General features: G+C 47.2%; 1 protein-coding gene and 1 non-coding gene across 8 annotated transcripts in view; both read left to right on the top strand.

The window, feature by feature from the left end:
• Nucleotides 1-22,842, top strand: part of VPS13D (vacuolar protein sorting 13 homolog D) — a 243,911-nt gene extending 221,069 nt beyond the window's left edge. For 6 of the 7 annotated variants that reach the window (XM_035019765.1, XM_035019764.1, XM_035019761.1 and 3 more), the window contains 3 exons: nt 12,381-12,512; nt 20,111-20,351; nt 22,315-22,446. In XM_035019765.1, coding sequence (XP_034875656.1) covers nt 12,381-12,512; nt 20,111-20,351; nt 22,315-22,446 — 505 coding nt within the window. Of the gene's footprint in view, nt 1-12,380; nt 12,513-20,110; nt 20,352-22,314 lie in introns of all 7 variants that reach the window. The other variant, XM_035019759.1, reaches the window with a different exon arrangement.
• LOC118020504 lies at nt 20,542-20,672 on the top strand. Its single transcript, XR_004681934.1, has one exon. It is a non-coding gene; the product is annotated as a small nucleolar RNA ACA59 (small nucleolar RNA).
• Nucleotides 22,843-23,274: the final 432 nt, after the last annotated feature.

Here is a 23,274-nt window from a genome sequence, read left to right as displayed (position 1 = left end):
GTATAGTCAGCACAATAAATGCAGCTGTGGGGACACAGTGTGGACCGTGGTGGCCCAGCCGTCTTTAGTGTTGGTGTCTCTCACGTAAGGTTGATGGGGAAAATATGGAGGTAAGAGAGCTGGTTGAGGTGGCAGTACACTGTTTTTCCTTGGAGTATCCTTAGAGGCTCTTTATGCTCCTCTCTGTAAAGACTCGTTGTTGAGTCTGAATCTGGTTTTTTCCAACACGGAGCCTTATAATCATTCAGGGACTCAACACGATGCCACAAGTTTAAAACATGCCAATTTCTCTCTCATGTGTGCCAGTTTTTCTTAAATGGGAGCATGAGTGCCTGTGCTTATGCGTGTGTCTGTGTGTGAGAGAGAGAGAGAGAGAGATGCTTAAGAAATAAAGATGGGGTCAGATTTTGCTTGGCATGACAACTATCATCCCTGGTAGCCTCTAAGCATTTTACCAAATGGACATTAATTGGTTTCCTTCTGTTCTATTTTTATTTTGTAGTCATTTTAATGTATATGGAGCCAACCCCTTCAAATGAGACATTTTGTCATTAAAACATGTTATTTAGGTTAACCGCCATGGGCCTAGCTTCAGTGGCATTGAGGACCATGAAGGAGGGGTCCGAGTGCTTGTTCCCCCATGACCTAACCACAGCCGTCTCTAACGCACATGTGCCCAAACCCAGGCCGCCGGCAACCATGTGTTGTCTGCATTGTGAGCTTGGCACACCCGCCTCCTGGTACCAGCCCCTGCCCCTCCTTGCCTGCCTCCAGTGGCCCTCAACCCTGCTGTGGCCTGTGGGACAAGAGCCCTTCTGGCCCACGTCACCCTCGTGCGCTGATTAGACAGGAATCCACAGATCTGTTGAGTGCAGTGTTTAATGTGACACAGATGTGGGACACACTGCAGATCTTTCTGCTTTACAAATTTTCAGCTTTTTGCATTTCATCAGTGTTGCTTATTATTTACAGAATGTAACTTGAGAAAGCAGAACAGATTGTAATTTTTTAAAAAAAAAAAAGGTTTGGGGGGTGATGGGGCCGCAGGGGATCTGGGAGAAAAAAAATCCAGTAGTGTGGAATGTTGTTTGCTGTCCAGACCAAACAAACCAGTTTGCCAAGGGTTGTGGGACTATGGCAATCAGTCCCATTCATGTTCACACTGGCAGCACTTAATTATAAGGCAGTGTGACCTTCTTATCGCCAAATAAGGAGCAATCTTTTGTCACCGACTTGAACGTCACGGCACCAGGCAGACACGCAGCTTTTATAGAGGCCCCGAAGGGTATCACGGAGCTGCTAGCTTGTGTCCTGCTTCCTTCCTGTCCAAAGAGGAAGGACACCACAGAACCCACTCCCCACTCAGACACGTGAATGTTCTCCTTGCCTTATTCCTGATCTGGCTTTATACCCAGCCGCTGTGGCAAGAGCCAGAACAAGAAAAATCTCTTCTTTTGCCTGAAAAATCCGAGATATTCTTGAGGCTACCAGAAGGATGGGCCAGAGCCAGTCGGACACAGTTCAAAGAGAAAGTGCCGTCTCTTGTTGGTAGAGGGGCAGATTTGACTGGAGGTGGCCCTGGCTTCTGAGAAGGCTCAGCCGCAGGTTCAATTTGATGACAAACAAAAAAGCACGAGCTGGTCAGCAGGAAGATGAGGAGGAGTGGGTGACTGGTCGATTCCTTTCTGGTTCTAGGTCAAAAGAGACTAAAACTTGGGACTGAGCTTATGAAAGCCATACGTTAAAAAGTCTCTGAAGAACGTTCTCCCTGGAATTTGAACTAGTGCAGAGAATCGGTCACCTTGGCTGGAAGGTTCTGAGCTGTGTCAGCGCTAAGTGTCCAGACTAGATGAGACTGGGCCTCTGAGCAGCTCCCAGAGTGCCAGGCCCCGCTCTTTCCCTCTGCTGGAAAAGTGCGCATGGTGCACGGTCCCCCGAGGCCACCAGGCAGCTGTCCAGTGGCTCCCTGGGAGAACGCCACCGAGGCAGTAACTTTCTGACGGGCCCTTGCGTGCTTGCGCTCCAGGGGTTCCTGGGTTGTCACCAAGTCCCCGCCTTTCTCCGTTGTCGGGGCTTAGACCCCCCCCCCCTCCCTTGGCCTCAGTAGCTCGGCCTGCGCCGGTGCTAACACAGTCTTGGGGCCATCGGTCTGTCCATCCATGAGTCTGCCTGTGCCAGAGGCTGTACTAGGGGCTGGGGTACGGCAGCGCGCAGGACAGAAAACCCTGGTTCCACGTCGCTCCTGCTCAGCGCTTAGCTCGCGCTCCAGGCCACGGCTGGCTTCAGAATGCGAGCCCCCTCCCTGGAAGAGGTTGGTGGCTGCCAAGGGGGGGGGTGGTGTCACCCTCCCAGGGTCTCAGTGTGACACTCTACCACCTCCAGGCTACACTCAGGGCCGGAAGCAGAGCCTTTTTATCCCCGGGAGTGTGGAAGCCGTGGGGAAACTTTGATTCTTGTGGCAGTTATTGGTTAATCTTGTGTCTGGTCCATTTTTGAGGCATCTTCTCGCATTCCCTCTTTCTCCTTTTCCACGCTCCCCCTCCCCCATGCTCTGCCCGACGGTAGAAGGTCGTATAGAACTTCCAGCCTGGATGAACGGGTGGTCTTGAAAATCACAAGCAGCCCCTTGGTGGGCTGCAGCACCCCATACCTGCTCTGCTGTGGTCACGAGGGAGGCCCTTCGCACAAGAGTGGGGAGGCCGTGGGCGGGGGGTGGGTGATGCTGAGGGCACATCCGCAGCCCCTCTTCAGGGCAGCTCCGGTTTCAGGTGTATTCAGGTTATCTTACAAACGTCATTTAGGGTAAGTGTTGTGCCACTAAAACTGTCTTTTAAAAACCTCTCTTATGATGAATTTTATTAATGGCAATGTTCTAAAACTCCCCATTCCAATTGTCAGAGTTTGCCATTTGGTGCAATTTAATGAGCTGCGGGGTGGATTAGCTCCAGCTCTTTAAGGACAGTTCGTGAAGCACACGGGGTGGATGGGGTAGGCCAGGTGAGTGCACACTCCGGCGCATCCGAACATTTGATGTACTGCTTCTGAGTCATTCGTACGTAGTCAGTAAGTCGTGTTTCCGTAGTGTTTTTTGGGCTTAAATTTTAAATCTCAATTTTAAAAGTTGTGCATTTTGGTATTTTCCATTGAATAAACACCCAAGCATTCTGAATAAGGGCAGGGGAGAGGGAGACACCCTGGCACCTACTGTGTGCCAGGCACTGTGCTGTGTACTTTCCATATGTTAATTATCTCACATTATCAGCCAACCAAGTAAGTATCGTATTCCAATTTATTGATAAACTGAGGCTGCCAGCAATCTAGTAACTTATTCAAGATCACTCAGCTAATAAGTGAATGGACTGGGATTTCAGTCTGTGTTTGTCTTTTTTCAAAGCCTTATGTTCTTCTCTATACCACCTAAATTTCATCTCTCTCTTAAAAGAGATCAACTTTGGGGAGAAGGTAGATAATATAAAGATAAAAGAAGGAAATTAGTAATCATTTGCCAGAAATCAGTCTGAAAAGATCTGGTTTATTTTGTTTAATCAGCTTGTTATCCTTAGCATTTGCATTTAATAGCCACAAAATCAAGTTTACCAGGATTGTGTGCTTTGGCCCAGGTGAAATATTTTAGGATTGACATTTGAGGTGACAGGTTAGCAAGGAATTTGCCTGTGGCTTGAGAGATTCCTGTAAGCACTGCATTCTGATTCAGAACGCTGTGTTTAGAACACAAACGAAGCTTGTGTTGGTCAAATACCTCATTTTTGTAATGATGTTGAAAGTTGCATACCACTTTATAAGTTGTCTACTATTTAAAAAAAAAAAAAAAAAAGCAAAGCAACCCCTGAATGCATACAGAAAGGCATTTTAGGAAATGCAGGCTATCAGGCCATTATCTCACTATAACATTATCCACTTGATTGGAATTCTTAATGAAGCCAGCCAGCTTTGCCCCTCCCCCAGCCTCATGAACAGGTAGGCTCACCCCCAAGGCAGTTAGTTGCCTCGGACGGGGGGGTTGGGGGGGGGACTTTCAAGTAGCGTTGTTCTTAGAGGTTAAATCCCAGTAGGCGTATCTATTGGCATGAGTCCTACCAGCTGTCACAGTTGCAATGTTAAGGGGTCCCCAAAACATGTGTTGGGTTATAGGAAGCCTTGACCCCTATAAACAAGTCAGGTGCGAATCCCACTGATGGGAGAAAGCCCAGCCCAGGAAATGTTGTCCCCACTGCAGGATGTCAAATTACTGAAAACTTAACAGCAATAGGAATATAGTTGCTAACGATTTCATGAATCAGCATCTTTCCCACATTTTTCAATTGTGACAATACAATGCAGATTTTGTGTGTTACACATACAACTTCAGAACTCTAGAGAGAAGGAAGTAGAATGTTAACAAGAAAGCGGAAGGAAAAGGGAAATATTTCTGTCTGAAGCAGTTTCCCCAATAAGAAAACTAAGTGAGGAAGACTGGCTGTTGGACCATAGTCCATCCCGGCTTTGGCAACCTAAGCTAAGTAAGGGCCCGCCTTGTGTACCCATGGCACTCTCCACAGGTACATCCTCTTCACCATCACCATCATAGGCAGCATTTCGTTGATTGCCTATCACATACCAGGCACTGTTATGAGCGCTTAGATGCATTATTTACTCCTCACAACAACCTCATTATTATCATCCCCATTTTACAGATGAGGAAACCAAGGCCCCAAGAGGTTACACAACTTGCCATAGGTCACAATTTGTAAGTGGTGGAACTGGGGTTCCAACCAGGCAGCCTGGCCTCTCCCCCGATGCCCTCCCCCCCCCCCCAACCGCCCCGCCACATTAGAATTGCTTGCTTTTGTTTATCTTCTACGTTAGATTCCAGCAGGGTCCCTGGAAACTTGATTGTCTTCCCAAAGGCCTGGCGCTGGCCTATGCATGTGATAGCTCAGGAAAAGTCATTACATGGAGTGGGGACATGGGGGTAGAGGCGGACACACACCATTCGCAAGGCTCTGAGCAAGCTCGTTTTTCTGGCTGCCTTAGATTGGATCCTCGGTTTCATTCTGCCCAACCTATTTTTTCGTGTGTTCAAAATCCAAATTGTCGTAGCAAATATTTGGTGCAATTTTCTGGGTTCAAGGTTTAGTGCGGCCAGAGCTCAGCAGTTATTATTAAACCAATGGATTGAATGCTGTCTCTGAGTGGGTTCTAGAAAGTGTATTTCTGTTTGTCATGGAACTCTGGGGAAGAATTTCTCATGTAAACTGAGCCAAGCTTTAGAGGCTTTCATCCTCTCGTGGAATCTCCTCTGATTACAGTTTCCACTGAAAGGAGTAAAATCTGTGGAGGAAAAATGCTTTCCCACTTAGTCGTTGGAAGTGGGGACGGTAGGGACGAGAGGGCTAGAGGTCAGGGATAAGATGGAACCCATGGTGTGGTGGGCTTTCCTGAACTTCCAGACACTCTACCACAGTGGGTATCGGGGGCAGTTTTAACCAGTTTGTACACTCCAGTGCAGAGTATTGTTTAGACAGACTGTTGAGTCCTTTTAGAGAACTGACAAATGTTTGGTTGAACCATTCAGTTGAGAATCCTGGTATCTTGTAGCTGTCATCCATTAACAGTATTTGAAGAGATAGTCTGGGTTGACCTTCTGTTCTGAGCTTAACTGTTTGTGCTCAGTTGAGCACACTATATATCTGTAAGATACTTAATTGAAACAAAAGTCTTGGACACACACATAAAGTAAATGCAGGCACAATCCATCACTCTGTTGGGGTCAGTACACACAGCCCCTGAGGAAGATGGCAGTCATCAGGCGAATAAACATTCCATTGTAGTAGGAAGTCACGTGTTTGACACATACACTTTCCCCTCATTTACTGATTGTTTTTGAACCTCCCTTGGTTGATAGACATTGGCCATGACAAATTTCTCAACTGACTAATAGCTTAACTTAAGCTGTACAGGGTACGGGCCTGTGTGTACAGCATCTGTCTTCAACTAATAGAGCTATGACATAGTTACTCATCATATAAGCGAAGAACAAATAATGGCTGGCCAACTGTTGACCCTCGGGCTGAAAGGCAAGATCAACCCAAGTGGAATTGGTTAGATCTCCTGGTGTCACCTTGTTTGGGTTTATTGTTGCTTAAAGAACGTGACGTGAATTGTTTTCATTATCCTCATCTTTGGTTTGGGGCCTCCAGTGTATGTCAGATAGCAGTGACCAGATGCAGACCTATTCTGTATTGATCACGCTCACGGGGTGGATATCTGCTGTGTATCAGCCACTGTATCAGCAGCCCCTTCCCTGGGGGAAGGCTTGTCCGTGCCGCACAGCCGACTCTCTGACATTTTCATGGAGTTCAAAGCTCAAGTTCATTTGGTGCTGACATTTTGGATTAGCTGGTTGAGTGGAAGGCCTGCTTCTTTCTATACACTGTGAAATTTATAAACCGCAGCAGCTGAGAGCTTAAAATGGCCGACAAACCCCCAGCTGGCAGCAATTAAATACACCACAGACCTTTGGCTAAACAAAGGTTTGTGGAGGCAGAGTTGCTGCATATGCACTAAACAGACTCATGTTTTAAACCATCTTTTATGTCAAGTGTTAGTAAGAGACACTGTCAACTCATGAGAGGTGAGTGGGCCGAGTTTTGCCACCTCTTGTGTAATGGAGGATCCACTACCCCCAGGGCCATGGTGCCAAGACCCTGCCCAAGAAGCAGCACATCCTGACAGGGAAGGTGATCAAGGGAGAGGGAGCAAGGCAAGCCGGGAGGCCAGAGGATGGCCCAACAGTGGTGGGCCAGCATACCTGAGAAGTTGACCCTTCGTCTCTGGTATCCACAAGCAAGGCTCCACGGCCACTCCATTTCTTGTAATGGGCACCATCATCCTTTAGGTTGAAAAGGAAAGGTGGTGATGAGAAGAAAACAACAGGAGGGGCGCCTCGGTGGCTCAGTCGGTTGAGTGTCTGCCTTCGGCTCAGGTCATGGTCTCAGGGTCCTGGGATCGAGCTCTGCATTGGGCTCTCTGCTCAGTGGGGAGTCTGCTTCTCCTTCTCCCTCTGCCTCCCCCACACCTGCTCTTTCTTGAACTCTGTCTCTCAAATAAATAAATAAAATCTTAAAAAAAAAAAAAAAAAGACAACAGGATGCCCATTTTATATCCATTTGAGCAGCAAAAACTTGAGAATTTAGACCAGTACTGTTTAACATGCAGTTTAAATTTAAATTAATTTAAATTACATTTTTTAAAAAGATTTTATTTATTTATTTGACAGAGAGAGACACAACGAGAGAGGGAACACAAGCAAAGGGGGTGGGAGAGGGAGAAGCAGGCCCCCTGCCGAGCAGGGAGCCCGATGCGGGCCAATCCCAAGACCCTGGGATCACGACCTGAGCCCAAGGCAGACGCCCAACAACTGAGCCACCCAGGCGCCCCTTTAAATTACATTTTAAAAATTCAGTTCCTTGGTCACACTAGCAACATTCCAGTTGCTCAGTAGCCGTGTGTGACCAGCGGCTGTTATTGGACCAGTGCTGTCCTAAGTGTAGGAAAGGATATAGATTGCGAGGCTCTCTTAGATGCATTGTTGGTGGGAGTGTAAATTTGAAAACAATTTAAATCATCCATCTTGTTAGGTGAACATTCATGCTTGGTGATCCAGCAAATACCTCCTAAATATATATATATATCCAAAGCAACTCTTGCCTCCATTCACCAGGAGACAATTTATAGGAATGTTCATAGCAGCCTGTTTGTAATAGCAAAACCTGGAAACAATCTATGTACCATCTACAGGAAAACAGATGAATGATCGTATATCCATACAATGAAATGATAGTAATAAGCAGGTACGATAAATGGATTATAGATGCACACAAAAGAATGGCTGAATCTTAGCAGCATATGACTTAAAAGGAAGAAGTAAGTCCCCAAAAATAAGGAGGCAGTGACATCCTTTTTCAAAAGACTAAAACAACTAAAACCAAAGAATATAATGAGACTATACCAGAGCATACGTTGAGATGTAATAAGGCCACAGGAAGAAGAGACGCAAAGGAATGATAAGGACAAGATTTAGAATAGTGGCTGTCTTAGGTGGAGGAGGAACGGGGGGCGGGAGGGAACGGCAGAGGACCACACAGAGAGATTCAGGTTATGGTCAGTGACGGCATTTTTGTGTTGGGGTTGGTGGTTTCACAGATGTTTATTATACCATTTAAAATAAAGAAAAGGCCAATGATGACAGTGGGCCTTGAACTGAGGGTAATGATGAGCCTAGTCCTAAAGCGCAGTTTACAAGAGAATAGAGTCCTTTCCTTCCAGGTGCTCATAGCCTCCCAGGAAACATGAATACAGGAAAGCGACTTAAGAACTGTCACTCAGAAATAGACATGCCGCGTTCCTGAGTCGCAGCGGATGAACAAACAGGATTGCTATTACCTACAGCCACACTGGTTCCAAAGGGTTATTTGAATTTAGAGTGCCGTCAACAGATGGAGAAAACCATTCCATCACTCAGTGGCCTGCACTGGAGAAGATCATTTTAAAGTTTTTTCTGGCTTACAAGGTTTGAAAACACTAGCTTGTGGTTTTTTGTTTATAATTACTTGATTAAGTTTGGTACCAGATTTATTCACACACAGTGATTTTAAGTGCACACACACACATACACACACCCCACCCTGCAGCCTCCAACTTGGGCTTTAGAAGTTAAAATTTTAGGTGAGTTTTGGAGAAGAAAGGATAGTTTTTCAACAGCAATGAAGCAATAGGGGATTCTGGGAGGAATTCCTTTAACCCGTTTGTGCTCCTAGTAAGAATATCACTGAACCACCCCTTCCGGCAGCCCCTAGAGTTGCAAGACTATATGGGGAGACTGTTTCCTTCCATGGCAAAGCTGAACTCTTCTTCTTCTTCTATGTCCATGTGAGAAATGAGCCTTGAATGCCACAGCCTTCCTTGATGATTGGTTGGTCACAGAATGAAGACCTTGGAAGTGGGAAGACACTTTGTAACCTGTGGGGAAGATAGATAAGAAACTTAACAGATAGGGGCACCTGGGTGGCTCAGTTTTTAAGCATCTGCCTTCAGCTCAGGTCATGATCCCGGCGTCCTGGGATTGAGACCCGCATCGGGCTCCCGGCTCAGCGGGAAGCCTGCTTCTCCCTCTCCCACCCCCCTGCTTGTGTTCCCTCTCTTGCTGTGTCTCTCTCTGTCAAATAAATAAATAAAATCTTTAAAAAAAAAAAAATCTAAAAAAAAACAGATAGGCAGTGTTTACGCACAAGGGAGCTACTCGACTTTCCTGTTCTCCGGTGTTTGGGTGTGCTTATCATTTACTTCAGAGATGTGTTGGGAGTGGAGGTGAGGTTGGGTCAGTGAAATTTGGGGAGGATCCTGAGGGATGCCATGGAATAAAGAAATAACTGTATGCACCGGACAGCTATTTGATAATGTGATAACACGGGGCATACTTACGTTCTCAACTATTCTATAGTTGTTACAAGATGTCATTTCTAGGAGCTCAGGTCCAGAAACAAGCCTCCTTTCCTTGACTTCTCTGGCTTCTTTGGATCCTACCAGAGGGATTTAGGTCTCTTAATAAGTCTTCTTCTCATTGGTAGTAGGCTGTTCCCACTTTGGGTACTAATGAAAAGATTGTTTCTTTTAAGGAAAATACATGTGTTAGCAAAGACATTAATTTCATGACCGTGCCTTTCCTGCCCCTTCCTTTGTTTTGATCAGTGGACTGGTATAAACACACCCTTGATCTTTCTATCAGGAAGATATGACTCTAGCTGGTTCACATTTTGCCTTAACTTCATTGACCTCCAAGGCTCAGAATCTCTGGTCTTCAAACTCTCCACCAAAGTTTGTATACCCCTTTACTTTTGAGTTCCATAGTTAAAATGGCCCTTATGCCTGCCCCCCACCCACCCACAAATGCATTCATTCGTTTATTCAACTAATGTTTATTGTTTTTCAACCATGAACTGGGTACTGTTCTAGATCCCAGGATAGCAGTGAATGAAACAAAATCCTTTTCATGAATGTTCCAGATGGGGTGCCAAGCAATTAAACAAATGTTTTATCTAAGTGGGATGTGAAGCAAATGTGTTTTGGACACATGGCTAATTGATCTAACTTGTATTTTAAAAGCGTCATTCTCGTTGCTGTGAGGAGAACACACAAGGGTGGAAATAGGATAAATTACAAGACTATTGTAATAATCCATTACAAATCCAGAGATCGTTTGTTAGTTATGATAGAGATGGAGAAGTAGTTAGAATGGGGGTATATATGGATGTTGAGCCCACAGACCTCCCAGTGGATTGGGAAGATGTGGTGAGAAGCATCAGGATGAAACCTTACATTGACAAGCTGTGGGGAATGGGCTCCGTCATGTTCCTCTTGGAGGGGCCTTTGGGCTTCTGCCCCAATAGCCTGAACCTCTTCCAGGAACTTCATGGGCGACAGAATAGTAGGGGATATTTGCCTTGGGAGAAGGACCCTTCATTAGCCTGCCCTGGGCAGGGCTTGGAATGACAGTAGCTGTCTCACAGGCAAGGCAACCAGAGCAGGGCTTTGCTGCCTGGGAAAGGGTACCACGCTCCCTCCCCGTGCTTAGCCGGCATCCCTCAAACAGCAGTTGACCGGCTTCTCCACTGGTAGCCCTACAGCAGCTCCTTACACTGCCCTCCCTACCTTCAGTCAATAATGAGCATGTAGAGAGCCAACTAAATCTTTAGGCCAATATTTAGAGGGCCTAAATCTTGAAGAAGAGATTGAGACTATGTGTGGTGGGAGTATGTGAATACATGATGTAAGTAAAAATTTTTTTACCCATTCCCTTAGTACAGATCATTGAAACTTCTTAACAGTCTCTTTACATCACCCTTGAAGAGCTCAATTAGTGGTATCTAGGGCATCCTTAGTCCTGAACTTTTAAAAATTTATCACTGGCTTTCTGGCTTTCTTGCACATACCAAACATTAACCAGGTATGGGACTTCATGCATCATGGCCCAGAGCAGAGTGTTGACCCGGGTCCAGGAGTGCTTTGCAATGTCCCAGTTTCACCGCTACCTCATTGCGTGGCCTGTGGCAAGTTTCTGGCTGTTTCTGTCCATATTACTACCCCTGTTTGCCCACTAGGGCACTTCTGTGCCTTTGTAAGTAAGTCTCTACATTGCCATTAGTACATGGTTCTGAAGTGCTGATTCAGTGCTGATTCAAGCCTTACTCCTCTCTGTTAGCTGTGTCTAGAGAGGGATGTTTTGCTTCAGTGGAATCCAGGAACAAATAATGAAAAGTACAGCGAGTACAAGGCTGAGGACAGACCCGGCACACTCTTATCAGTCATCTGAAATATGCACAGCCTTTCCAAGACAAATACGGACTCCTGTTTCTAGGAAAACACCGAAAAGTACTTATCAATTACCCTGTATATGGTTTGTGGAAAAAGACAACATCAGCCTACCCTGAAAGCCATGGCAAAGCAGATTCCTTTGGGCAACTGACAGCCGAGTGGCATGAGTTAGAGCCGCTGCAGAATCCCAGACTGTGGCCTGGGCCCAGTCCATGGAGCCTCTCCTCACCCTCCCAGAATTCCTGTGTCCCTTGCTCTGTGCCCAGGCACTGAGCTCCTCCTAACAGAAGTCCAGAAGCCTGGCATGTGCTTCCTAGATGCCCAGGCCCCCTCACTGTTCTTCCTGGCCCTTGCAAGTCCAGAGGCACCTCTCCTAAAGATTCCTAGAAAAGCGGGGTTTTCCCAAGTAGAAGTCTCAGTAATAACAACAACAGGAGCCGTCACTGGTGGCTAGCCCACATCCTGTCCAGCACAGGCTCCACGAGCTGTCCTGTGAGGTACGTGTCCTCCTCCCATTTTACAGAGAAAACTGGAACCTGGCGTCAAAGAAGCGAACTCTCTTGTCCATGGTCGCCTAGTCAGGACATGGCAGAGACAGGGTTCTTGTCAAAACTGGAGTCTCAGGGCACCTGGGTGGCTCAGTCAGTTGAGTGTCTGCCTTCGGCTCAGGTCATGATCTCAGGGTCCTGGGATCGAGCCCCGCGTCGGGTTCCCTGCTTGGCGGGGAGGCTGCTTCTCCCTCTCCCTCTGTGCTCGCGTGCTCTCTCACTCTCCCTCTCAGATAAATAAATAAAATCTTAAAAAACAAAACAACAACAACAGAACAAAACTAGAGTCTCGAATGGCTCCCTCCTAGTGCATTCACAGGTGATGCTGTGGCATAGTTCTGGTCACTAAATTTGGAGCATGCCTTGTATGACGTAGTGCTTTTTATTTCAGATGAGGAAGGGAGATCCTCTGAACCATAACGCTTAACCTCCCTGCTTGGTGTGCCTTTCCCTGTGCAGGACTCAGGCCCAGAGGGTTCGGAAGCCGCGCTGCTGCAGTGGGCCCCAAGGGCTGCTTCCTCGATACTCGGAGAGCCAGGCAGAAGGGCAGGAGCAGCTCTTCAAGCTAACGGACAACATTCAAGATGAATTGTAAGTGGAGCCGTGGGAAACCGGCCCTGTTGGCTCACTGCGTTCATTGTCTTTTCTATCAAGTCCAAGAAGTTTCTCTTGTTCTGGGCATCGCCGTGCCTCTTAGACCTTGGAACTTGTCAGAGATTCCTTGGCCCAAACGTTCTACAGGTGTAGGTATAACTACTTGTCCAAAGCCTTTTACTCAAAGCAGTGGTTCTCAAACTGAGTTCCACACTGAGACCTCAGTGTTTTGTTTCTCGAAAATGGCAGTCTCTTCCTAGTTTGTTCAAAGAGAGACGATAAGGAATAAAACGTTCCCAACTTTAAGGCTTTTTTCTGTGTGAAACGTCCTTAAGCTTTGGTGTTCTACTGTTTGCTGCAGAATGCCTAGTGAAACAAAACAGGTAAACAAACGGCAGACAACTAGTGGCTGAAAATTTTAGAAAAGCAATCTTTAAAACATTGTTTTGTTACTCTTTGAATGGGAAGCCTTACATACCTCGGGTATGTATCTTCAGTTAGTGAAATTATTCCAGGTTGGTGTGATACGATTCAGTTTATCACTCTTTCAGGATATTCTGCAGAGACCCTTTTAGCAGAAAATGCTCTGTAACTTAAGTGGGTGTTAGAACCACCAGTCCAGAGAAGGCATTTGGTTATGCCTGATGAGTAGCAAAATGCTCGTTTAATTTCTTTTAATGCTTACTTATCTCCTTTAAGCTAAAGCAAGAAAGGGAGGGTTCTGAGGGCCGTGAATATGTCTGGGTTGATGGAGGAGTTTCTGAAGCAGAGGATAGCCTTCATTGTCATTGTTCAAGACAGTGCTCAGCTGACCTCATCTCATATTTTTGTAGCGGTATTTGAATGGAAACATCAAAAATTAAGTCCAGAAATCATTTGCTGCTTACTGGATAAGATGGCTTCTTCCTGGATGTATGTGTTTTGTATAACCCAAACCCCCTGCAGTGTTACTGGAAGGTCTCTTGAGGATGGCGGTACGTAATATTGTCTGAGCTCAGGCTGCCATAAAAAGCACCATTTTGTCACAGTTCTGGAGGTTGGGAAGTCCAAGATCAAGGCACTGGCCAGTTTGGTTTCTGGTGAAAGCTTTCCTCCTGCCTTGCAGATGGCCAACTTCTGACTGTGTTCTCACATGGCCAAGAGCGAGCAGGCAAGAGCTCTGGTGTCTCTTATAAGGACAATAATCCTATAGGGTCAGGGCCCTACCCTTACGACCTCATTTAACCTTAATTACTTCCTTCCTCCAAATAGGGCTTCAACATAAGGATTCTGCAGGGACACAGTTCTGTCTGCAGTATGCTTCTTGTATATGTTCTGCTTTTTAAGTCTAGGCCCAGCTCTGATCACCATTGCAATAAGGGACTCCCCAGGCAGCTTCACTCCGGGGAGGACTTTCTCTTCCTGCCTGCTTGGGGAGGATTTGGTGAGGCATGGTGGAACTTTTGGATCAGAGGCCCTGAGAGTCATGCCTCAGGTCTAGCAGGGCTAGAATGGCAGCCCCAGCAGCACTGGGATTTTTGTCTGTTCCATTCACTAGGCCATGCTCAGCACCTAGAACGGTCCCTGGCACATGACAGGCACTCAGTGAATATTTGTTGAATCAGTGATAGCTGGAGAGCTGCGGTATAGCATTATATTAATGTGTGTTCACTTTGCCATCTTTTGGGGGTTTTTTGGTCAAAGATTGAGATTATAAAGTATTGTACGTTGTGCTTTTAATTTCCTCCCCCACTCACCCCTATTCAATTCGAACTGTCTCTGGCCCTTACAAAATTCATTTTCAGTAGAATGACATGTGCCAAAAACACAAGGGAGAGATTGTGTGGTACAGCTAACCCAGGATTGTTCCCAGTGAGACACGCACATTGAAAACAGAGCCACGTTCGGCTGAAAACTGGAATCAAACTGAAGTCAGTAAAATCGATTTCATGAAACTCTTGATATTCATATGAACTGGGGAAGGATATTGGCATGAATGAGTTTTGACTCTAAAGATGAAAACCATGTGTTGCTACCCAAGTTTGTGGGTTAAATCTCGCCAGTGAATGTTGAAGAAAGCACATGACCGTGGCCATCCTCGGGTACAAGGAAGAAGTCATCAAGGAAGCCGGCAAATTCTCTGAAGTATCCTCGGTTGTCAGGCTGGGTCTTCACGGTGACGTGAACATTAGAATCATCACTTTGCAAGAAAGGGGTTTTCAAGAAAAGCACACAAGTGCCACATTATACCTCTGACTTTTATCCTAGAATTGTAATTAAAAACATATTTAAAGACCTAATTATTTGCATATTTTCCTTCAGAGTTAACCCCTTAAAAGGTCTTTAATACCTTGCTCTACTGTTCTAACTAAATGTTTCCACATTTTTTTCCAGTTAGACTCACTGTTTCACTTCTGGAAAATGTTGTGTAATTACTTCCTGATGTAGTGAAAACCCCACAAAGTCCCCAGTGCCATGGGCACTTCAACTTTGTCCTCCCAGATCAAGTTTCATTTAATTTTTCATTTTATTTAATTAATTAGTATTAAAAAGATAGTTACTGACATAGGATTTAAGGTCTGGCCAGCTGAAAAGGCTTCGGTTTCAGGAGAATCGACTGTTTCTCTGGTATGTTACAGACTTACCATTGCTCCCATTCTTTTCAGTTTGGGTTTTGAAATAGGATCCTGGGTTAAGATGATGTTAAAGTAAATTTGTCCCATCTGATTACATTAATTTTGCCTTATAACTAGCATCTAATCTGTAGCCAGGGACCTCATTTTCACTTAAAAAAAAAAAAAAAAAAGGAAAGGAAAAGAAAGTTCCTATTTTATTTCTAATACTTTATCACAGACAAAGTGAGACACCAGTATTGCAAGCGTTAGGGTGGCTCTTGACCTGATCAAAGTAGGTGGCTGTGAGCCACACACGTGACCTGATACTGTTTTCTGGAGTTTGACAGCTAGGTTCTATTTTCAAAATGTAGTTTCAGAAAATAACATTTACGAGATTTTTTTTTTTAATACAAAGAAGTATTAAAAAAAGAAAAAGAAAAACAGCCTATAAACCCACCAGCCAAACAAGTTCTTTCTCCATGAAAGAAACTCATGCACATGGTCAGCACATTCAGAGTACAAAAAGAAATGAAATCAAGAGCAAAATTTTCCTTTCTTGCCCTCTTTGTAAACGTACTGTTTTTGGTATTTTCAATCTGTTCTATCCTTCCTGACAAATTGCAGATAGAGACAGAAATCAGAAATTTTTTTAGAGCACAGGTTATAGTGTTGATTCTAACAGCATAGAATCATCAATATAAACCTTATAGTAACATATACAGTCCGAAAACAAAAACGAAAGACAGGTCCTTTTGAGGAATGGGATAAAATTCATTAGCTTCCATTTTCTAAACCGGATAATAATCTGTCAATAACCATTGACACTTAGGGAATTGGATGTTCTTTGATATGCCCCTACATAAAAACTTTTGTGTGACCGATTAGCCAGCTATGCTGATAAAAGTTAATGGCTTGATTAAATCTTTAAAAAGTTAAATCAAGAGTTCCAAGAGAGTTTTGTAACTTTACTACTGGTTAAAATATATGCAACATACAAAGTTGCACGTGCTCTGGCGAATTCCACCGGACCTTACAATGTAAATTCACTGTCATTTTGTAAGACTACCTAACACGTAAGTGTATTGAATGCTACTCTGTGCCAGGACGAGTAAGAAATTTGCTCTTTCCTTGACGGGTTTGCAGTCTAGCAGGGGAAGCAGGATGGTATTACCAACTACCTATAACATATGATTGCTTTTAAAATGGAAGTGTGAGCCGTGTGTTATGAGGCCTCAAGGGGAAGTGATTAATTTATGCTTGGAGAGCCGGGGAAGACTGTGGACAGTTGGCCCGGCCCTGCAGGATGAGGGAGATTTTGTCCGGGAGAGCAGAGAGAAAGCCGCTGAGAGAAGGGTGCCGGGCAGAGGTGGCCGAGCTCCTGGCGTTTCTGGATGGTTGGGGTCCACCAAGTGTGGCGGTAACACCCGTGTGGGACGGTGGCCCACAGGCCAGATCCTAAGAGCCATACCGAGTTCACCTGTTCTGTAGGCAGTGGTGAGATTTTGAAGAGGACCCCACTCCAAATCACGTGTTCAAAATGTAACCTTGCCGGCAGCGGAGAAACGGATCAGAGTCGGAGAGACGAGACAGGAAGGCGGTGGCGGGTGCCCCTGGGCATGATCCACATCAGCGACATAGACGGTGGCTGTGAGTGGGAGTGGGGGGGACAGAGTTGAGGGTATTTGAGGAGGTAGCATCAGCACTGACTAAATACAGAATTGGAGTGAGGAGGGGGTGAGAGTGACCCCCGGGCTTCTTGTCCTTGTGGTTGGATGGCCAGGAAGGGCTGGAAGCCCTGTGGCTCTGAGAAAGAAGGGGACAGAGGATGGCGCCACTGCGGAGGGGAAGGCCCCAGTGCGCTGCCTTGGCTGGCTTCTCCGGTCACCCCGAGTTGTGGTTCCTCCGGTGGACGACTGACGCGTTTGCCATCTGTCTCCATAGCAGGGAACCCCCAGTCTACAGCTTTGTTTTAATCATCCTTTGATGTGGTTTCTAGATTTTGTAAAAAAGAAAAGATGATGATGATGACGAAGAAACCCAAAGCGTCGGTGGCTGGTGGCAGGAGTGCTAGGGAGGCGTCAGGAGGAAAATGGGGAGGCAGAGCTGTCGCAAAGTCAGGCTCTGGGTTCTCGCTCAGACGGCACTCGGGGAGGCAGTGAAGCCCAGCCATGGCTTCACTCTCTCCCTTTCTCCTCCCCTCGATTGTACCGTTGGCTCTGATCTGCTGTTGATTGGAAAAGACTTCAAAGAGTTGACACACACGTCCAAAGAGTGTTATTACCTGTGGTGACGGCAGGGTATGAACAGGGCCCCTGGTCACAGAACAGAGGTCTGGCCATGAATCCTTGAGACTTTGCTACTTGGTAAAGAACCTGGCAGGTAGCATCACCTCTGTCGGATGAAGAAACCGAGCCACAGGGACGGCAGCTGGCCTGCCCAGAGTCGCCTGGCCTGGCACTGTTTCCTCATATGTGGGAAGTGCCACCGTATGGCCTCCGAGCTCAGAGCCACCCTTCTTCCCGCGGCGGCTCTGGCCGGACTGAGGACTTGCGCCCTCCGTGGCATCTTGGAAAGGAGTCTATTTTAAAGCCCATAAAAGTGTTCCTGTATGGAAAGTGCGCTAATAATGTTAGCCACCCTGGCCCGGCTGTGAGAACAGCTGCCCGGATGGAAAGGCCTGGCTTTCGAGAGGCTGTGCTTCAGTGTCAGCCACGGCAGGTGCCAACGGGTGAGAGTGGGGGCAAGGGTCCTGGGGTAGGTCCATCCCGTGCTGGACCAGAGGAAAGGAAATAAACTCAGTTGGATTTTTATTTATTTTCTTTAAAGATTTTATTTATTTGAGAGAGAGAGAGAGAGCACAAGCAGGGGTAGGGGCAGAGGGAGAAGCAGACTCCCTGCTGAGCAGGGAGCCCAACACAGGACTCGATCCCAGGACCCCAGGGTCATGACCTGAGCTGAAGGCAGCGCTTAACAGACTGAGCCACCCAGGCGCCCCTCAGTCGGATTTTTAGTGCACGTTCCTGCTCTCACCCCAGTTGCGGCGGCTGACTTTGGGGTCTCCTTTGGGAGCCCGTTGCATGCCCAGCCCACCTGTGCTCAGAAACCATCGTACGTTTTCAGTGTTCATGCCAGTTGCTCAGCAAGTCCTGGCCCAGTGGCACTTCCTGTCTATGTCAGGATGCTTTTCTCATTTCTCTCTCTCTTTCCGTTTGTCTCCCTCTGTTGCCTCTTTTCTTCCCCCTGGACGAGCTGTTTTAGATTCCATTCAGTTTGATGAAGCGATAACGCTGCCCCCTTGTTACTGTCAGAACCCAGAATGTGGGAAATTCTGTGCTGAGTGGCCTGAACACCAAAAGCTGCTGGGTATTTCTAATTTTGGCATTGAGACTTTACAAGTCTGCATTCTTGGCATTGCCAACCAGTTCGAATAGAACAATAAACCCCAATTTTTGTCATGCAAGGCTGTAATTAAAATGGCAACAGGAACAGGCAGATACTTGCTGAGTACGTAGGGGGTGGCTGACTCAGTAGTGGTCTCTCAGGGAGACATGGGGGTGTAGGATAGGAACCCCACTCTGACATCAGCTTAGAGAGCCAAGTCCATGTTTGGCAGTGCTTTTGAAGGTAAGCAGTTAAGCCGTCAAACGTGGGGGCAGGTTTGGAGTATTTCAGGGAGGCTCCGTGGAGAAGTTGGAACTTGGAAATCCTCAGGTGGGGAGGCTTTGGATAGGTTGTGCCCTGAGGGGGGCAGGGGTGGATCTGTGACCCTGCAGGTGAGCGAGGGCCTGGCATATGCTCTGGTCTGAAAGGAAAGCGGCCGGGGCCCCGGTGGGCGGGCCTCCGTCCCATCAGCCGTTTGGTGACCGCTGAGAAACAAAGCCATCCTGGGACCCCAGTCCCCAAGCAGCTCCAGGGGGAGCCTTGGTTCAGCGGCTACAGTTTGGAAATTCCTCTCAGGACATCAAGTCCCAGGGGGCCAGAGCTTGACAGCCAGCCTGTCGTCAGCTCTTAGTATTCTTGCCGTCATCTGGTCTCTTTTGCTGTCCCTCGACGTGGCCGCCCCATTGTGGCAGGCTGTCACAAGATGCCGCGGAGGCGGCCAGGCCCCGGAGAACCGCCGTGGCCGTTTCCAAGGGTCACTGCCCTTCATTCAGGAGCCGAGCTGAAAGGTCTGACATGCATAAATTTCCACTTTAAATCTGGGAGCTCCATGGAGGAAGAGGAATGGGATTTTTTTTTTCCGAGCGGCCCTACCGCCCCAAGTGATGACTGAATGTTAGTCAAATCAAGATTACAGCTTCAGAAAGCACTTTCTAATTTATTAGACTTTTCTGAACATGCAGGGGCATTCTCTAGGCTTCCCTGTCACTGAGGTGTGGAGCGGAGACCCGGACAAGGAAGGAAGCAGACGCTGTCTTCCCACACCTGCCAGCTGGGGAACCCTGTTTAATTCCCAGTCACCCCCCCACGCCCCACTCTGGGCCACATCTCCATCACCCCGCTGGTGTCTTCGGGGCCCTGGCGGTCACCCCTCTGCATAGCAGTGAACGTTGTCAGTGGCTACTTCATCAGTAGTGAAAAGCATTGTATTTTCCTCCTCTTTTGTGTCCAACAAAGCCTGGGTACATTTCCTCTGGGCCTTAAACTCCCTAAAAACTCTCCCTGCAGAAAACCCCCCCACACAATGCAATGTCAGGATATAAAGTGGTTTCTCTTATTTATACTGTTGGTCGTCGTCACGAGCCGCCTTTCTCGAGCACCCCTGCGTAGGGGGCCCCATGCTGTACAGCCCCGGGAGGTCAGTGACACTTTTATTCCTAATCTGCAAATGAGGAAACTGAGGCTCAAGGTGTAGTAGACGTGAGGGAGCCTGGACTCGAGGTCAGGAGCCGGCACCAGGCCTTCTCCCCTTTTGTTGGCTCAGTGACCAGGATCGGCCCTGCTGTCGTGGGTTGAGGCTCGGCCCGGTGTGCCATACTGATTTTCCCCCTTTCTCGGCAGCTTCATAGCCGTGGAGAACATCGACAGCTACTGTGTGCTCATCTCCTCCAAAGCCGTTTACTTCCTAAAAAGTGGGGACTATGTGGATCGAGAGGCCATCTTCCTGGAAGTCAAATACGACGATCTCTACCACTGCCTCGTCTCCAAAGACCACGGGAAGGTGTACGTGCAGGTGACCAAGAAGGCAGTGAACTCGAGTAGTGGAGTGTCCATCCCTGGCCCTTCTCACCAGAAGCCCATGGTAAGTGCGCAGCTGGCCCGTCTCCTTAGCCCCCCTGAGTGTCTGTAGTCAGTGGTTAAGAGATAGAAAGGGCCCTCGGAACGCTGTTGCCCTGCTTATTATGCTTTTCACCAGGAATTCATTTTAGGTTCACGCTGGGCTGTCATTAACCCCCTAGGGGTACTGCTTCTCAGTCCTACATACAGAAGGAGCTCAGTGTGCGTTAACTGGGGTGAGGCTATCCTCCCAGCTCTACCAGTGACGACCCAGCCCGTGTGCCCCCACTGCCCATCGATAACAGTTCGGGCAGTAACCAGCTCTAGCAAGTGGCCAGGACCTGCTGACGTGATAAAACATGACTCTGCCGTGCCTTGGCTCCACAGTGTTAGGGCACACGCTGGCTCCCATAACAATTGCAAGCTTGTTTTTCTGTGCAGAGAAGCAGTATCTAGCATAGGCCCTTCCCCAGAATAAATTCTAAATAAATGTTTATAAATAAAATGTATATATTGCCTCCAAAGGGTACGAGATGTTGTCATGGCAGGACTTTTAAATACTAGCGTTCCCATTAAGGATACGCTGTCTGCCAGGCTAGATAGATACTAAGTACTTCCTGAGAGTTGTTTGGTGTTGTTCTGTCTTTGTGCCCACTTGCCTGGTAAGGAGGCTTGGTGAGGGCCACTGACTCGCTCCAGGTCATATGGCCAACACTGGGAGGAACTGGGGTTCAAACCCAGGTGGTGTGACTCTGGAGCCAGCAGTCTACACCCCTTTGCTTGCTGCGTCCACTCAGAGAAACTGTTGGCTCAGCAGAAGCACGCGGGAGGAAGCTCACCCCCTCTAGCCATAGTCAGACTTCGCTGGCTTTTCGTGAGCCTGAGGTGTTAGTCATGCCCAGTTTTCACCTGGTTTGCCAGGATTTTCAAAGCTGCATTTGAGAATGATGGGCCATTCAAATGGCCCTGCTTATCTCTGGCTCTCGCTACAGATCAGAAACCGCAACCAACCTTATTGGGCCTCTCTCCTCAGGAATCCCTTGACCTTCCCCTGCTCAGGAATGCACTTGGGTTTGGCTTGGCTTGTGCAGGCTCCCCTGGGTTCCTTGGCTTAAGTCAGGGCTGGTAGATTCACAGAGTTAACACCCAGAAGTTGAATATTTCCACAAGTTCCTTTTGATGGTGGGGAGCCTTGCCCAGCTACGCTTTTGCTCCTTTAAAGGCAAGTGAGCAACTAAGCATTCTTGATAAGAAAGGCCTCTAGGCATTTGTCTGAGAATCCTTCTTCCCTCTTCGTCACCAGACAGTAGAATTCCCTTGGTGCAGTCCTTTCCTCTTGCTCATTGTCTAGCCTCAGCAGACCCTCACCTCCTCAGAGCTGAGGCTGGTGCTCCTATACGGGGGGTTCCAAATGTCAGGTGACTGTGGTTTGGCTCCCCAGTCACCTGGGGCGTATGTTAAAGATACAGATTCCAGGAATCCACCCCACATCTTGAATCAGCATTCACCAGGAGCAGGCCCTGGGAATCCTTCTTAAAAGTAAACCCATGCCAGGGGCGCCTGGATAATTCAGTCGGGTCCGACTCTTGATCTCAGCTCAGGTCTTAAGCTCAGGGTCATGAGTTCAAGCCCCACTATGGGCTCCACACTGGGTGTGGAGCCTACTTAAAAAAAAAAAAAAAAATGGGTGCCTGGGTGGCTCAGTTGGTTAAGCGACTGCCTTCGGCTCAGGTCATGATCCTGGAGTCCCTGGATCGAGTCCCGCATCGGGCTTCTCCCTCTGACCCTTCCCCCTCTCATGTGCTCTCTCTCATTCTCTCTCTCTCAAATAAATAAATAAAATCTTTAAAAAAAAAAAAAAAGTAAGCCCATACCGTTCTGATCTGCCGCCAGGCTGGGAGATGCCTGGGCCAATTTAATTGTCCACATCCTGTGATTTGTTTGGCCCCCACCTCTGGGCGGGTTACTGATTCTGTTTTGCTCTCCAGGTCCATGTGAAATCCGAGGGCCTTGCTGTCAAGTTATCACAAGAGATAAACTATGCAAAGAGCCTTTACTATGAACAGCAACTTATGTTAAGACTCAATGAAAATCAAGAGCAGTTGGAGCTGGACTCCTGAGAAATCCCAGCTGCCAGAGAGCCGCTCCCAGACACAAACCCCAGATCAATCAGGAGGAAAGGCCCATAGGCTTGGCCTCAGTCAGAGGCAAAACCAGAATAAGGTTTGGGGGACGATATCAAGAAACGAGGGGAGGATACAAATGGAAACCATATTAATTTGTGGGTGGGGTGGAGGGTTACTTTAGATTATGGGGAAGTAATTTTTAAAAGGTTTTGGTTGAATAACGTTAAAAAAAGTGTACTGAGATAAATCTAATTTTAGATTGCCCTGTATTTTGTTAACATGTATATATGTACAACTGTGTGTTTGTAAATATATAGGAGCATTTCTGGACAGGGCCTGTGATGTGTGTAAAGGTTTGTTAACTGTAAAATAATACAAAATTATATTGGATCTTCTATTGCACTAATTCTACACGTCTAATTCAGGGTACTCTCTTTAAAAAGGCATTCTTGAGAGTTGAAGAATGTTCTGTGTTAGTTTTGGAAACCAGAGAAGTCACAGGAACGAAGACTGAGTGAGACTGGAAGTGCTCTCGCGGGCGCCTTTGAGTCCTGTGGCCCCCAGGGCCGGATCGGGGAGCCGGAGCCGCCCCCGAAGGAGATGCGGGACTGTGGCTCGGAAACCCATCTTTTATTTATTTCCCACTCCCATTTTAAAAGTAGTTCCTAGATTACCACAAATTCATTTTTTCTCCTGACTAATCTCGCCCAACTTTGAGATAAACTGTGTTCCGTTACTGTGTGTGTCTGTGTGTCTGTCTGTGTGCGCGTGCGCACAGCCACGCACGCAGCAGCATTATAAGATTTTCTTGGGTTATCATCA

This window comes from Mirounga leonina, unplaced genomic scaffold (assembly GCF_011800145.1).
Source record: "Mirounga leonina isolate KUSES-001 unplaced genomic scaffold, KU_Mleo_1.0 Mir_173, whole genome shotgun sequence".
In the NCBI taxonomy this organism is placed as follows: Eukaryota; Metazoa; Chordata; class Mammalia; order Carnivora; family Phocidae; genus Mirounga; species Mirounga leonina.
Note: the sequence above shows the minus strand (reverse complement) of the source record. Positions and strands in the feature narration are given on the sequence as shown.